Below are 18,152 nucleotides of genomic sequence, written 5' to 3' on the forward strand. Positions count from 1 at the left end.
ATACTAATGTATTTCATCAGTCACAGATCTGTGTTGGATATTTAGGCCAGAAATGTCCACCTCCAATAGAAAGCTATTACAATCTCATTATATGTCTCTTATCTTATCCTATATTATACTCCAGAGCTGCACTCACTATTCTGCTGGTGCAGTCACTGTGTACATACATTACATTACTGATCCTGAGTTACATCCTGTATCATACCCCAGAGCTGCACTCACTATTCTGCTGGTGCAGTCACTGTGTACATACATTACATTACTGATCCTGAGTTACATCCTGTATCATACCCCAGAGCTGCACTCACTATTCTGCTGGTGCAGTCACTGTGTACATACATTACATTACTGATCCTAAGTAACATCCTGTATTATACCCCAGAGCTGTGCTCACTATTCTGCTGGTGCAGTCACTGTATACATACATTACATTACTGATCCTGAGTTACATCCTGTATTATACTCCAGAGCTGCACTCACTATTCTGCTGGTGCAGTCACTGTGTACATACATTACTGATCCTAAGTTACATCCTGTATCATACCCCAGAGCTGCACTCACTATTCTGCTGGTGCAGTCACTGTGTACATACATTACATTACTGATCCTGAGTTACATCCTATATTATACTCCAGAGCTGCACTCACTATTCTGCTGGTGCAGTCACTGTGTACATACATTACATTACTGATCCTGAGTTACATCCTGTATTATACCCCAGAGCTGCACTCACTATTCTGCTGGTGCAGTCACTGTGTACATACATTACATTACTGATCCTGAGTTACATCCTGTATTATACCCCAGAGCTGCACTCACTATTCTGCTGGTGCAGTCACTGTGTACATACATTACATTACTGATCCTGAGTTACATCCTATATTATACTCCAGAGCTGCACTCACTATTCTGCTGGTGCAGTCACTGTGTACATACATTACATTACTGATCCTGAGTTACATCCTATATTATACTCCAGAGCTGCACTCACTATTCTGCTGGTGCAGTCACTGTGTACATACATTACATTACTGATCCCGAGTTACATCCTGTATTATACTCCAGAGCTGCACTCACTATTCTGCTGGTGCAGTCACTGTGTACATACATTACATTACTGATGCTGAGTTACCTCCTGTATTATACCCCAGAGCTGCACTCACTATTCTGCTGGTGCAGTCACTGTGTACATACATTACATTACTGATCCTGAGTTACATCCTGTATTATACCCCAGAGCTGCACTCACTATTCTGCTGGTGCAGTCACTGTGTACTGACATTACATTACTGATCCTGAGTTACATCCTGTATTATACCCCAGAGCTGCACTCACTATTCTGCTGGTGCAGTCACTGTGTACTGACATTACATTACTGATCCTGAGTTACATCCTGTATTATACCCCAGAGCTGCACTCACTATTCTGCTGGTGCAGTCACTGTGTACATACATTACTGATCCTGAGTTACATCCTGTATTATACCCCAGAGCTGCACTCACTATTCTGCTGGTGCAGTCACTGTGTACATACATTACATTACTGATCCTGAGTTACATCCTGTATTATACCTCAGAGCTGCACTCACTATTCTGCTGGTGCAGTCACTGTGTACATACATTACATTACTGATCCCGAGTTACATCCTGTATTATACTCCAGAGCTGCACTCACTATTCTGCTGGTGCAGTCACGGTGTACATTACATTACTGATCCTGAGTTACATCCTGTATTATACCCCAGAGCTGCACTCACTATTCTGCTGGTACAGTCACTGTGTACATACATTACATTACTGATCCTGAGTTACCTCCTGTATTATACCTCAGAGCTGCACTCACTATTCTGCTGGTGTAGTCACTGTGTACATACATTACATTACTGATCCTGAGTTACATCCTGTATTATACCTCAGAGCTGCACTCACTATTCTGCTGGTGCAGTCACTGTGTACATACATTACATTACTGATCCCGAGTTACATCCTGTATTATACTCCAGAGCTGCACTCACTATTCTGCTGGTGCAGTCACTGTGTACATACATTACATTACTGATCCTGAGTTACATCCTGTATTATACCTCAGAGCTGCACTCACTATTCTGCTGGTGCAGTCACTGTGTACATACATTACATTACTGATCCTGAGTTACATCCTGTATTATACCTCAGAGCTGCACTCACTATTCTGCTGGTGCAGTCGCTGTGTTTCTCTATGTACATGGCGGGTACAGTAGATAAACTCTTCCCCCTTTTTTTTTTACGAATGAGCACTTCTCCTGTAGTCCTTCTATCCGGTGTTGCAGCACAGCAGGTCATCAGACTTATTAATCCTTTTCACATAGTGTTCTTCCCCTTTAAATCCCGTTCAGTGTAAACATTGCAGGATTCATTAAGAAATACCCAGAGCGATTCCTCCCACGTTCAGATCTCGGCCGGCAGTGAGTCACCTCGCCTCTCCGCACCGTGATGTCATATAATTGGAGGTGCTCAACATGAAAAATTAAGTATCCGCATCAGGCACTCGTGTAAAACTCGCACGACTGCATAAGACAGATATGAGTAAGGTGCAGGTAACCCTGCAGGGTCAGACATGCCTCCTGCACTTACACAGCTCAACCACTGGGGGTGCTGTTTATTTGGAATATTGGATAGTCCTTCTCTTGATACTGCAGAATCAAACTAAACACGGTTTGTATGTTACAGTGCCTTGAAAAAGTATTCACACCCTGTGAACTTTTCCACATTTGCTTCACGTTTCACCCAAAGACTTAAATATATTGGGATTTTATGTGATACCAACACAAAGTAGCGAGTATTTCTGATGGGCTAAGGAAATGATACATGATTTTCTAAATATTTAAAAACTAAATCTGAATATTGTGCCATGCATTTGTATTCTGCCCCCTATAGTTTGATGTCCCTAAATAAAATCTCGAGTGACCAATTGCCTCCCAAAGTCCACCTTTGTTTGACTTCTCAGTATAACTACGGCTGCTCTGTGAAGGCCTCAGAGGTTTGTGTGAGAACATTAGGGATCAAACAGCATGATGAAAGCCAAGGAGCTCACCAGACATGTCAGGGATAAAGTTGTGGAGAAGAGAAAAGCAGGGTTAGGTAATAATAAATAGCCCAAGCTCTGAACATCTCACAGAGCACTGTTCAATCCATCATCCAAAATAAGAAGTATGACACAACTGTAAACCTACCAAGACATGGCTGTCCATCTAAACCGTCATCCTAAGAAAGGAGGCCACGAATTGGAGGAGCCAAGAGGCCCATGGTCATCGTGGAGGAGATACAGTGATCCACAGGTCAGCTGGGAGGTTCTGTCCGGAGGACAACTATTAGTCGTATGCTCCACAAATCTGGCCTTTATAGAAGAGTGGCAAGATTAGACATTGTTGAAAGCTGTAACGAGTCCCATTTGCAAAACGTGTGAATGGGACAGAGCGAGCATGTGGAAAAAGGGGCTCTGGTAAGAGGAGACCAAAGCAGAACTTTTTTGTGGCTAAATGCAAAAGACTGTGTGACAGAAAACAAACACCGCACATCACCGTGAAAACACCATCCCCACTGTTAAACGTGGTGACACCATCATGCTGTGGGGAGGCTTTTCTTCAGCAGGGGCAGGGAAGCTGGTCAGAGTTGATGGGAAGATGTATGTAGCTAAATACAAGGCAATTCTGGAGGAAAACGTGCTAGAGGCTGCAAAATACATGAGACTGCGGCGTAGGTTCAGCTTCCAGCAGGACGACCCTAAACATCCTGCCAGAGCTACAGTGGAAGGGTTTAGATCAGAGCATATTCCTGTGTATTTGCCAATCAGCATCCCTTTATGATATGATGTGGGTGGCGTTAACCCCTTTGTGATTCCTGGCTCTTATTCTTTATTTTCAGGATGCCTGGCTCTGCAGGTCACCGTCCAGGACACGGAGCGATATACAATGTTATTCTCCTCCATCATCCTGAGGTGCGATTACAGCACGTCCGCGCAGATCCAGGACGTGAGCGTCACCTGGCGATACAAGTCTTTCTGTAAAGACCCCATCTTCGAGTACTACTCCGCAGGTAAGTGTCCTTCTCCAGCTGTCACTGTCCCAAATGGCAAGTAGGAAGTTCTGATCATCTGTCTGTTCCCCCAGCTTATCAGGCGGCCCTGAGCCTGAAACAGGATCCGTCCAATGACTGCAACGACAACCAGCGGGAAGTGCGAATCGTCATCCAGAGACGGGGGCAAAACGAGCCTGTACTGGGCACCGACTACAGGCAGCGCAAGATCACCATACAGAACAGTGAGGATTGTACTTGTATTCTAATACACAGGGGCAGTATTATAGCAGTTATATTCTTGTACATAGGGGCAGTATAATAGTAGTTATATTCTTGTACATAGGGGCAGTATTATAGTAGTTATATTCTTGTACATAGGGGCAGTATTATAGTAGTTATATTCTTGTACATAGGGACAGTATTATAGTAGTTATATTCTTGTACATAGGAGCCATATTATAGTAGGTATATTCTTGTACGTAGGGGGCAGTATTATAGTAGTTATATTCTTGCACATAGGGGAAGTATTATAGTAGTTATATTCTTGTACATAGGGGCAGTATTATAGTAGTTAGGAGCAGTATTATAGTAGTTATATTCTTGTACATAGGAGCAGTATTATAGTTGTTATATTCCTGTACATAGGAGCAGTATTATAGTAGTTATATTCTTGTACATAGGAGCAGTATTATAGTAGTTATATACTTTTACATAGGGGGCAGTATTATAGTAGTTATATTCTTGTACCTAGGAGCAGTATTATAGTAGTTATATTCTTGTACATAGGAGCAGTGTTATAGTAGTTATATTCTTGTACATAGGAGCAGTATTATAGTAGTTATATTCTTGTACATAGGAGCAGTATTATAGTAGTTAGGAGCAGTATTATAGTAGTTATATTCTTGTACCTAGGAGCAGTATTATAGTAGTTATATTCTTGTACATAGGAGCAGTATTATAGTAGTTATATTCTTGTACATAGGAGCAGTATTATAGTAGTTAGGAGCAGTATTATAGTAGTTATATTCTTGTACATAGGGGCAGAATTATAGTAGTTAGGAGCAGTATTATAGTAGTTATATTCTTGTACATAGGGGCAGTATTATAGTAGTTATATTCTTGTACATAGGAGCAGTATTATAGTAGTTATATTCTTGTACGTAGGAGCAGTATTATAGTAGTTATATTCTTGTACATAGGAGCAGTATTATAGTAGTTATATTCTTGTACATAGGGGCAGTATTATAGTAGTTATATTCTTGCACATAGGGGAAGTATTATAGTAGTTATATTCTTGTACATAGGGGCAGTATTATAGTAGTTAGGAGCAGTATTATAGTAGTTATATTCTTGTACATAGGAGCAGTATTATAGTAGTTATATTCTTGTACATAGGGGCAGTATTATAGTAGTTAGGAGCAGTATTATAGTAGTTATATTCTTGTACATAGGGGCAGAATTATAGTAGTTAGGAGCAGTATTATAGTAGTTATATTCTTGTACATAGGGGCAGTATTATAGTAGTTATAGTCTTGTACATAGGAGCAGTATTATAGTAGTTATATTCTTGTACGTAGGAGCAGTATTATAGTAGTTATATTCTTGTACATAGGAGCAGTATTATAGTAGTTATATTCTTGTACATAGGGGCAGTATTATAGTAGTTATATTCTTGCACATAGGGGAAGTATTATAGTAGTTATATTCTTGTACATAGGGGCAGTATTATAGTAGTTAGGAGCAGTATTATAGTAGTTATATTCTTGTACGTAGGAGCAGTATTATAGTAGTTATATTCTTGTACATAGGAGCAGTATTATAGTAGTTATATTCTTGTACATAGGGGCAGTATTATAGTAGTTATATTCTTGTACGTAGGAGCAGTATTATAGTAGTTATATTCTTGTACATAGGAGCAGTATTATAGTAGTTATATTCTTGTACATAGGGGCAGTATTATAGTAGTTATATTCTTGTACATAGGGGCAGTATTATAGTAGTTATATTCTTGCACATAGGGGAAGTATTATAGTAGTTATATTCTTGTACATAGGGGCAGTATTATAGTAGTTAGGAGCAGTATTATAGTAGTTATATTCTTGTACGTAGGAGCAGTATTATAGTAGTTATATTCTTGTACATAGGAGCAGTATTATAGTAGTTATATTCTTGTACGTAGGAGCAGTATTATAGTAGTTATATTCTTGTACATAGGAGCAGTATTATAGTAGTTATATTCTTGTACATAGGGGCAGTATTATAGTAGTTATATTCTTGTACATAGGGGCAGTATTATAGTAGTTATATTCTTGCACATAGGGGAAGTATTATAGTAGTTATATTCTTGTACATAGGGGCAGTATTATAGTAGTTAGGAGCAGTATTATAGTAGTTATATTCTTGTACATAGGGGCAGTATTATAGTAGTTATATTCTTGTACATAGGGGCAGTATTATAGTAGTTATATTCTTGTACATAGGGGCAGTATTATAGTAGTTATATTCTTGTACATAGGAGCAGTATTATAGTAGTTATATTCTTGTACGTAGGAGCAGTATTATAGTAGTTATATTCTTGTACATAGGAGCAGTATTATAGTAGTTATATTCTTGTACGTAGGAGCAGTATTATAGTAGTTATATTCTTGTACATAGGAGCAGTATTATAGTAGTTATATTCTTGTACATGGGGCAGTATTATAGTAGTTATATTCTTGTACATGGGGCAGTATTATAGTAGTTATATTCTTGTACATAGGAGCAGTATTATAGCCGTAATATTCTCTTATATAGGGGCAGTATTATGGGGGTGCAAATTTTGTGGCCCCAGTTGTACAGCTTTTCTGCCTTTTGATTACACGGTCTTGCACCTTCCTCTTGTCGGAGGATTTTGATGAGACGGGTTCGGGATTCGCTGTCATACTGCACAATTTCATGTTGTACTCCAATATATTAAAAGCGGAAGCAATTTCCCAGGATTTCTTTGCCTGCTGAGTTTCGGGACGCCATGTCCACACCTCAGAGGGTTGATGAGTTTGCACTTGTCATATGGTGGAGAATTAGCGCTTTGATTCTCGTCTGCTCCTTAACCCTTCCTATTCCTGGGTGTGCGCAGCTTTCTGATGTGTTCTGGGCGATGGTTAACCCTGACTCTTATTTTCGGCTTCGACTTCCAGGGTTTCTTTACTTTTACAATCCTTATTTTCAAGGAGTCTTTTGACCACTAGAGGTTTTGGAGGAACCTGAAACTTCCCTATAGCGCCACCACAGGGGACATGCAGTATTACACAAGGTCCATTTCTAGCAATAAGTTTTCTGTATACTGCAGGACAGGACGTATTGTGTACCCAAGTGCCATATTTACCATCCTCGAATGTGAGCTATTGTTCTCAGTTATTTTGGAAGCAGATTTATATGTCTGACTCTGTGCCCATTGCCTGCGGAGCTGAGAGCCTTTCAGCTGTATATGGCGGTGATATTATAAGCGGATGATAGATTCCCGAGCACAGCACGCTCATTAATACATAGTACGGTAACGTGTAATTAGCGACTGCGGCTCGTGCTGTGCGGTGATGGATGTGGCGGGGTCGTCCTCTCCCACCGGATCTGGCATTTTCTTATGAAGAATTATCAGTGACCTTTTCCTGAGTCTCCTCAGTCTTTCTAAAGGTCAGGAGGGTTTTTGTAAAGTGATCGTACAGGGCTCCTCCCATCTGCTGCTGCAGAACCTCTTGAAGCTGTCAATCATGCCATGTTGGTGTCCATTCAGTTTTTCGGGATGCAGATAGAAAAAAAACAAATAATTTTGTAATGTTTTTATTTTCTTCATGTAAAAGGAAGTTTTCTATATTTATACTTTTTACATTTCTTTTTATATTAACTTTTTTTTTCTTTTAGTCCCATTAGTGGACGTAAAAGATATGGCCTCTTTCAGGGCAGATTTTTATTTATTTGAAGGCATGTAGTTTGGGGCTAAAAAAGGATAGAAAAAAAAATCTTGTGCATAAAAAAATTACACACACACACACACACACACACACACACACACACACACACACACACACACACACACACACACACACACACACACACACACACACACACACACTTATATAGTACAGACCAAAAGTTTGGACACACCTTCTCATTTAAAGATTTTTCTGTATTTTCATGACTATGAAAATTGTACATTCACACTGAAGGCATCAAAACTATGAATTAACACATGTGGAATTATATACTTAACAAAAAAGTGTGAAACAACTGAAATTATGTCTTATATTCTCGGTTCTTCAAAGTAGCCACCTTTTGCTTTGATGACCGCTTTGCACACTCTTGGCATTCTCTTGATGAGCTTCAAGAGGTAGTCACCGGGAATGGTCTTCCAACAATCTTGAAGGAGTTCCCAGAGATGCTTAGCACTTGTTGGCCCTTTTGCCGCCTTCACTCTGCGGTCCAGCTCACCCCAAACCATCTCGATTGGGTTCAGGTCTGGTGACTGTGGAGGCCAGGTCACCTGACGTAGCACCCCATCACTCTCCTTCTTGGTCAAATAGCCCTTACACAGCCTGGAGGTGTGTTTGGGGTCATTGTCCTGTTGAAAAATAAATGATGGTCCAACTAAACGCAAACCGGATGGAATAGCATGCCGCTGCAAGATGCTGTGGTAGCCATGCTGGTTCAGTATGCCTTCAATTTTGAATAAATCCCCAACAGTGTCACCAGCAAAGCCCCCCCACACCATCACACCTCCTCCTCCATGCTTCACGGTGGGAACCAGGCATGTAGAGTCCATCTGTTCACCTTTTCTGCGTCACACAAAGACACGGTGGTTGGAACCAAAGATCTCAAATTTGGACTCATCAGACCAATGCACAGATTTCCACTGGTCTAATGCCCATTCCTTGTGTTCTTTAGCCCAAACAAGTCTCTTCTGCTTGTTGCCTGTCCTTAGCAGTGGTTTCCTAGCAGCTATTTTACCATGAAGGCCTGCTGCACAAAGTCTCCTCTTAACAGTTGTTGTAGAGATGTGTCTGCTGCTAGAACTCTGTGTGGCATTGACCTGGTCTCTAATCTGAGCTGCTGTTAACCTGCGATTTCTGAGGCTGGTGACTCGGATAAACATCCTCAGAAGCAGAGGTGACTCTTGGTCTTCCTTTCCTGGGGCGGTCCTCATGTGAGCCAGTTTCTTTGTAGCGCTTGATGGTTTTTGCCACTGCACTTGGGGACACTTTCAAAGTTTTCCCAATTTTTCGGACCGACTGACCTTCATTTCTTAAAGTAATGATGGCCACTCGTTTTTCTTGCCATAATACAAATTCTAACAGTCTATTCAGTAGGACTATCAGCTGTGTATCCACCAGACTTCTGCAGAACACAACTGATGGTCCCAACCCCATTTATAAGGCAAGAAATCCCACTTATTAAACCTGACAGGGCACACCTGTGAAGTGAAAACCATTCCCGGTGACTACCTCTTGAAGCTCATCAAGAGAATGCCAAGAGTGTGCAAAGCAGCCATCAAAGCAACAGGTGGCTACTGTGAAGAACCTAGAATATAAGACATAATTTCAGTTGTTTCACACTTTTTTGTTAAGTATATAATTCCACATGTGTTACTTCATAGTTTTGATGTCTTCAGTGTGAATGTACAATTTTCATAGTCCTGAAAATACAGAAAAATCTTTAAATGAGAAGGTGTGTCCAAACTTTTGCTCTGTACTGTATATATATTTTTTATAACTTTTTATTTTTCTTTCTCACTCTGTTATGTTTTCTGAACTCCCCAATGTTGATTTATGACCACAAACTTCAGACAAGATGGGTTTGACTTGAATGTGATCATAAATCGACAGAGAAATTCAGAAATAGGAAGATAATTGAGTCTTAAACGCCTTGATCTTGCTGACTGATTCTTAGTTAACTCATTCTGCAATTGGCAATCTACAGTGCAACCCAGAGGTTATAGAAGGCAAATGGTGCAAAATGTTTGTAGCCATCTCCTTCTGTCTTAAGGACTTGGATGCTTCTAGGGATGGAAGGGTTAAAGTCCCCCAACAATCAGAATTAAATAAATTACTACTGAGCAATAATTGTGTTATGGATTAGACAGTGCAATGTCGCCACCGTGTGGTCAATGACAGAATTGCAGTGCACGTATAGACTTCCATTATTGAAATTGGTCAGTTTTCCCAAATGTCACTTTAGGCTTCAGATTTCGACTCTTTTCAATGAGCTCAATATAATCCACAGTTAATCTGTAGAAAAATTCTCATGTAATAGATTTTGGAACTAATCATATGCTGCCGATTTTACTCTAGTTTTTACCTTTTGGTGAAAATCTGCAGCATATAATGGCATGCACTTTACATAATTCCCACCACCACCACCATTTTGAAGACGGGTGCTGGCGGACGTTCATGCTAAGTCACACCACTTTGAGAAGACTCATTTTGAGCAAGCAAGTCCCATTTCTTGTATCTGCCAAATGGTATAATTATCGTTCTGCATGGGTTCTTAATTGGTACTATATTTATGGCTGCCTGAGGGTGAAGTAGACTGTTTGGTTAGCTTTCTATCAACTCTACTTAGGATTAAAGAGTCTGTATCGAAATCATAATGAGGTTTATGCTTACAGTTGCCAGTGGGGGAAGGAGTCTGATAACATTACTTGGTACTATGACCAAAGGGAGAAGCAGACTTTTTTTTTTTTTTAATCTATTGGATTATGGATTATTTTGTTGATTAGGTTTATAACTGCCAGAGGGGGAAGAAAACTGATTTTTTTTATTATTGGGGTTTATGTTTTCATTGTTCGATGGAGGAAGGAGACTGACTATTGAACTATTTAAAGTCTATATTTACAGCTTCCAGAGGGGGAAGAGGAGTGTTAAATTTGCTTATTGAAAACGGCACTGCTCCAAAAAAAAATAAAGGGAACACTGAAATATCACATCCTAGATCTGAATGAATGAAATATTCTCATTGAATACTTTGTTCTGTACTAAGTTGAATGTGCTGACAACAAAATCACACAAAAATCATCAGTGGAAATAAAATGTATTAACCAATGGAGGCCTGGATTTGGAACGATACTCAAAATCAAATTGGAAAATCAAATTACAGGCTGATCCAACTTCAGTGGAAATGCCTCATGACAAGGAAATGATGCTCAGTAGTGTGTGTGGCCTCCACGTGCCTGTATGACCTCCCTACAACGCCTGGGCATGCTCCTGATGAGGCGGCGGATGTTCTCCTCCCAGACCTGGACTAAAGTATCCGCCAACTCCTGGACAGTCTGTGGTGCAACGTGACGTTGGTGGATGGAGCGAGACATGATGTCCCAGATGTGTTCAATCGGATTCAGGTCTGGGGAACGGGCGGGCCAGTCCATAGCTTCAATGCCTTCATCTTGCAGGAACTGCTGACACACTCCAGCCACATGAGATCTGGCATTGTCCTGCATTAGAAGGAACCCAGGGCCAACCGCACCAGCATATGGTCTCACAAGGGGTCTGAGGATCTCATCTCGGTACCTAATGGCAGTCAGGCTACCTCTGGCGAGCACATAGAGGGCTGTGTGGCCCTCCAAAGAAATGCCACCCCGCACCATTACTGACCCACTGCCAAACCGGTCATGCTGAAGGATGTTGCAGGCAGCAGATCGCTCTCCACGGCGTCTCCAGACTCCATGTGCTCAGTGTGATCCTGCTTTCATCTGTGAAGAGCACAGGGTGCCAGTGGAGAATTTGCCAATCCTGGTGTTCTGTGGCAAATGCCAAGCGTCCAGCACGGTGTTAGGCTGTGAGCACAACCCCCATCTGTGGACGTCAGGCACTCAGACCATCCTCATGGAGTCGGTTTCTAACCGTTCGTGCAGACACATGCACATTTGTGGCCTGCTGGAGGTCATTTTGCAGGGCTCTGGCAGTGCTCCTCCTGTTCCTCCTTGCACAAAGGCGGAGGTAGCGGACCTGCTGCTGGGTTGTTGCCCTCCTACGGCCCCCTCCATGTCTCCTGGTGTACTGGCCTGTCTCCTGGTAGCGCCTCCAGCCTCTGGACACTACATTGACAGACACAGGAAACCTTCTTGCCACAGCTCGCATTGATGTGCCATCCTGGATGAGCTGCACTACCTGAGCCACTTGTGTGGGTTGTAGAGTCCGTCTCATGCTACCACGAGTGTGAAAGCACAACCAACATTCAAAAGTGACCAAAACATCAGCCAGAAAGCATTGGTACTGAGATGTGGTCTGTGGTCCCCACCTGCAGAACCACTCCTTTATTGAGGGGGTCTTGATAATTGCCAATAATTTCCATCTGTTGTCTATTCCATTTGCACAACAGCATGTGAAATTGATTGTCGATCAGTGTTGCTTCCTAAGTGGACAGTGTGATTTCACAGAAGTTTGATTTACTTAGAGTTATATTCTGTTGTTTAAGTGTTCCCTTTATTTTTTGGAGCAGTGTATATGTTTTACAGCTGCCAGAAGGGGAAGGTGACTGCTGAAGAAACTTGGAAATATATTCACTACTACCAGAAGGAAAATTAGATTGAAGTTACTAATAATTATTATTTTACTGCTGCCAGAGGGGGGAGCAGACTGCGGGAACATACTGGGGTTTAGATGTTAGTTTCAGAGTGAGAAGTAGACTGGAAAAGTTGCTAGTGACTATATTTTAGGAAGTCATAGAGACCGTTTGTTCCTAGGCAGTATCTATCAAGCTACCATTGAAGGGGGAATAGAGACTGGATAAGAATATACTGGGGACTATATTTACAGCTGCCAGAGGGGGATGAGGACTTTGTAAATTATTTAGTGACAACTAAATTATATTCACATCTATATAAGGATATGTTTGCACAGCAGATTTTTCAGGCAAAAGCAAAGTGGGGGACTTCAAGCGGAAACTGCTTCTGGAAACGACTGTATTTTTGTAAATGTTTTTACATTTTTGTTGGTGTTTTCGGGAATTAATAAAACCTTACCATTTTTTAAGCCAAAATGCTAAAATAAAAAACCAAAACAAAAACTGTTTAGGTGTCTTCCAGACCTTTTTTTTTATCCTACCTATTGACCTTTTAGTGTTACTGGGCACGTTATTTACAGCTGCCAGAAAAGGAAGGAGAAAAAGAGGAAATTTCTAAAATTTAAATTTAAAACTGCCAGAAGGGGAAGGACACAGTCTGGGAACTTGCTGGAATTTCTATTGTCGGGTACCAATGGAGAAGGGTGCCTGGTAAAGATACTTATTTAGGAATGTATTTACAGCTGCCAGAAGGGAAAGGAGACTGACTAGGCATGTGCTGGGGACTATATATTTTCAGTTACCAGAAGGGGAAGAGGATAGTCTATGGAGCTTACTGGTGACAATTTATTTACCGTAGGTTGCTGGAGACTTTTTATGTTGCTTACTGGGGACTATTCTCTCAGGTGAAATTATACGAACTGGGAATCTTTATTTTATATTTACAGCTGCCAGAGACACGAGATTTGAAAACTTCAGTCTTAATTAAGACGTGTCAATGTAGGAAAGACTGACTAGGGAACTTACTAGGAAGTACATATATTGCTGCCAGATGGGGAAGGAGACTGACTGGGAATTAAATTTACAGTAACCAGAGGGGGAAGTTGATAGAATTCTGATCTTGAATTCGCTCCTCTAAGCCGTCAAATTCGTTCCATCCTCCTTTACGTTCAGCCGCAGAACACTGATAATCTCCCTCCGATGCTTTAATAACCGCCGACACTCAGGATTGTTAATTTCCCCCTTTTTCGTTAACGCCTCGTTTATATCCTTCCTAACAAGGTCTGTTTTTTGGTTCATTAGTCGCTGAGTCGTTTCCATTAGCCCAGCGGTTATTTAACCCTGTCTGGGGATAGACGCTCAATTATGCTTGTTAATACCTTCGGGATAATCTGGGTCAATAAGCAATTAATAAATTAAAATCTATAAATCTTTCCCGCTTCAGGAGCCATGGCAACAGAACGGATTAGTAATCAAATTAGCAGCGTTAACGACATCTCCACGGTGGCAGGAAGCGAGGGCTGCTAATGGTCGCACGCCTCGCAGGCAGATGAGTGTCAGGTTAATGACCGCCCTCTGGCTCCACCTGGTGGACAGGTGTGAAACTTGGCATTGCCAAGAAAGACTTGTTCCATGTAACTTTACGGGGTTTTCTTCACCCTTGAGCACTAACTTGCATTTTATATATGCAGAAAGGAACAAGAATCTAGGAGCTGATGGTCCCTCTGGGTTTATACTTTTCCTATGGGGTGAATGATCTTCATTATTTTTTCACTGATGTTCTGACAGACATTTCCACATGTTCTAGGCTTCTTATTGTGGCAAAACTAGGAAGAACACACATAAGTAAACTATTATTAGTGGGCTAAAAAGGAAAACCATTAATGAGGCATATTTGGTAATCAAACGTCTGGAACAAAGAGAGATTATCAGAACTGGTCTATATAGAAAGTGGATGATTTTCTAAAAGGCCTGACATTACTGATCCTCAGTTACCTCCTGTATTATACCCAGAGCTGCACTCACTATTCTGCTGGTGCAGTCACTGTGCACATACATTACATTACTGATCCTCAGTTACGTCCTGTATTATACCCCAGAGCTGCACTCACTATTCTGCTGGTGCAGTCACTGTGTACTGACATTACATTACTGATCCTCAGTTACCTCCTGTATTATACCCCAGAGCTGCACTCACTATTCTGCTGCTGCAGTCACTGTGTACATACATTACATTACTGATCCTCAGTTACCTCCTGTATTATACCCAGAGCTGCACTCACTATTCTGCTGGTGCAGTCACTGTGCACATACATTACATTACTGATCCTCAGTTACGTCCTGTATTATACCCCAGAGCTGCACTCACTATTCTGCTGGTGCAGTCACTGTGTACTGACATTACATTACTGATCCTCAGTTACCTCCTGTATTATACCCAGAGCTGCACTCACTATTCTGCTGCTGCAGTCACTGTGTACATACATTACATTACTGATCCTCAGTTACCTCCTGTATTATACCCAGAGCTGCACTCACTATTCTGCTGGTGCAGTCACTGTGACCATACATTACATTACTGATCCTGAGTTACATCCTGTATTATACCCAAGAGCTGCACTCACTATTCTGCTGGTGCAGTCACTGTGTACATACATTACATTACTGATCCTGAGTTACATCCTGTATTATACCCCAGAGCTGCACTCACTATTCTGCTGGTGCAGTCATTGTGTACATACATTACATTACTGATCCTGAGTTACATCCTGTGTATTATACTCCAGAGCTGCACTCACTATTCTGCTGGTGCAGTCACTGTGTACATACATTACATTACTGATCCTGAGTTACATCCTGTATTATACTCCAGAGCTGCACTCACTATTCTGCTGGTGCAGTCACTGTGTACATACATTACATTACTGATCCTGTGTTACCTCCTGTATTATACCCCAGAGCTGCACTCACTATTCTGCTGGTGCAGTCACTGTGTACATACATTACATTACTGATCCTGAGTTACATCCTGTATTATACTCCAGAGCTGCACTCACTATTCTGCTGGTGCAGTCACTGTGTACATACATTACATTACTGATCCTGAGTTACATCCTGTATCATACCCCAGAGCTGCACTCACTATTCTGCTGGTGCAGTCACTGTGTACATACATTACATTACTGATCCTGAGTTACATCCTGTATTATACTCCAGAGCTGCACTCACTATTCTGCTGGTGCAGTCACTGTGTACATACATTACATTACTGATCCTGAGTTACATCCTGTATTATACTCCAGAGCTGCACTCACTATTCTGCTGGTGCAGTCACTGTGTACATACATTACATTACTGATCCTGAGTTACATCCTGTATTATACCCCAGATCTGCACTCACTATTCTGCTGGTGCAGTCACTGTATACATACATTACATTACTGATCCTGAGTTACATCCTGTATTATACCCCAGAGCTGCACTCACTATTCTGCTGGTGCAGTCACTGTATACATACATTACATTACTGATCCTGAGTTACATCCTGTATTATACCCCAGAGCTGCACTCACTATTCTGCTGGTGCAGTCACTGTATACATACATTACATTACTGATCCTGAGTTACATCCTGTATTATACCCCAGAGCTGCACTCACTATTCTGCTGGTGCAGTCACCAGTCCTATAATACGACCTTGATTCTCTGTTTTTCTAGAAGCCGACCTGGTCATCAATGAGGTCATGTGGTGGGATCATGGCGTCTATTACTGCACTGTGGAGGCTACAGGAGACTCCGCTGGAGATCCGGATAAGGAAGTGAAGCTGATCGTTTTGCGTAAGTTTTACACTTGGTGCCGAGTGAAACGTTCCGTTCTATAATTCTATGAAGCTGTCGGAGGCGGCCGAGTGCGGCATTTCTCCATCTCCAGCAGGTCCATAGATGGTGGGCGGCCATCATCCATGTTAATGGCTCATTTCAGAGTAGCGTCCTCAGAACCTGGGGGTCTCAGCAGTTCAGCTTCTGGCGATCCTTTATTATGACATTTTCTTCTGCCCAAAGAATAAGTGAGAATTTACTGACCAACATTTTTTCTTTTACTGCCTCATTTGATTAGTTGCTTCCAGAGCTGCAATCCGTTTTCTTCATAATGGTACTTCATGAATCACACATCTAATGGAAGAGCTTATTAGCAGAGCAACAATGGACAGGCGCAGAGCAATCAGGGCAGGTTGAGTCATGTGCACTCTTTATGCAGAATTCTGAATGCAGCTGTGGAGTAGAAGACCTGATCTAGCTGGCAGTCATTACTAGATATTCCCTGTGGACACCTCTGGATTTCCATGATATCTGTTTTTTTCCGCAGATTGGCTGACTGTGCTGTTCATCGTCCTGGGGGGATTGTTACTAATCCTCTTCTTGGCCATATGCTGGTGCCAGTGTTGTCCTCAGTGTTGCTGCTGCTATGTCCGCTGCCCATGTTGTCCGACTAAATGCTGCTGTCCGGAAGAAGGTATTGTACCATGCTACTGCCATTAACTTTGCTTCTCCCAAAGCACATACCTGTGTGTCCATGTACACAGTCGCCGGTTACTCCCCTCAATGATAAAGTCCACATGAGCATTGTAGACCCATCTACAATGCAGATCAGTCTGCGACCACAATGTAGTTTACGTGTGATTGATGAGACTTCAGGGCTGCATTTACAGCTAATTCATTGTTTTGGGAGATCTGGCCAGTAGATAAAAAATTAAGAGGGACCATTTTCTCAGTAGGTCAGAAGGTGGGGGGGACATCCCCTGGGCTCTAAACCTGTAGCTCCACAAGGAGGGAACATCCCCTGCGCTCTAAACCTGTAGCTCCACAAGGAGGGAACATCCCCTGGGCTCTAAAACCTGTAGCTCCACAAGGAGGGAACGGCCTCTGGTCTCTAAACCTGCCAGTCCAGAAGGAGTGAACAACCCCTGGGCTCTAAACCTGCAGCTCCACATAAGGAGGGCACCTCCCCTGGGCTATACACTGTGTTCCAAATTATTATGCAAATAACATTTCCTCCTATTTTCTCTAAATTACCTCTCTGAATTGCAGTCATTGTTATTTTCCAGTCATCTACTATTCTAGTATAATTGCAATGTTTTGGAACAAACTGCCTATGAAAACAGTATCTTTTTAAAAAAAATAAACACTCAAAATGCATGTTCCAAATTATTATGCACAGCAGAGTTTTCAACCTTTTTATTTTGAACAAAAATATGGTCAGTTGTGAAGTTATAAGCATTATCAGCTTATTACAAAATGAAATCAAACAGTTTTCAAGTGAGAACTTTATTCTAGGTGATGTTACATTTGCACATAGGACCCCTTGTTGGAAAGAAGCTTCTGAACTCTCTCGTCCATTGAATTTGTCAGTTTTTGGATGGTTTCTGCTCCAATTGTTTTGCATGTGGACAGAATCCCCTCCCAGAGCTGTTGCTTAGATGTGAACTGCCTCCCGCCATCATAGACACTCCTTTTGATGATGCTCCAGAGGTTCTCAATGGGGTTGAGGTCAGGGGAAGATGGTGGCCAC

At 41.7% G+C, this 18,152-nt stretch overlaps 1 protein-coding gene across 2 annotated transcripts in view; it reads left to right on the plus strand.

Moving 5' to 3' along the window:
• Nucleotides 1-18,152, plus strand: part of ILDR1 (immunoglobulin like domain containing receptor 1) — a 33,795-nt gene that overhangs the window by 8,316 nt on the left and 7,327 nt on the right. For both annotated transcript variants that reach the window (XM_077293766.1, XM_077293765.1), the window contains exons 2-5: nucleotides 3,903-4,073; nucleotides 4,148-4,297; nucleotides 16,301-16,420; nucleotides 16,950-17,096. In XM_077293766.1, coding sequence (XP_077149881.1) covers nucleotides 3,903-4,073; nucleotides 4,148-4,297; nucleotides 16,301-16,420; nucleotides 16,950-17,096 — 588 coding nt within the window. The remainder of the gene's footprint in view (nucleotides 1-3,902; nucleotides 4,074-4,147; nucleotides 4,298-16,300; nucleotides 16,421-16,949; nucleotides 17,097-18,152) is intronic.

Source organism: Ranitomeya variabilis, chromosome 3 (assembly GCF_051348905.1).
Source record: "Ranitomeya variabilis isolate aRanVar5 chromosome 3, aRanVar5.hap1, whole genome shotgun sequence".
Classification (NCBI taxonomy): domain Eukaryota; kingdom Metazoa; phylum Chordata; class Amphibia; order Anura; family Dendrobatidae; genus Ranitomeya; species Ranitomeya variabilis.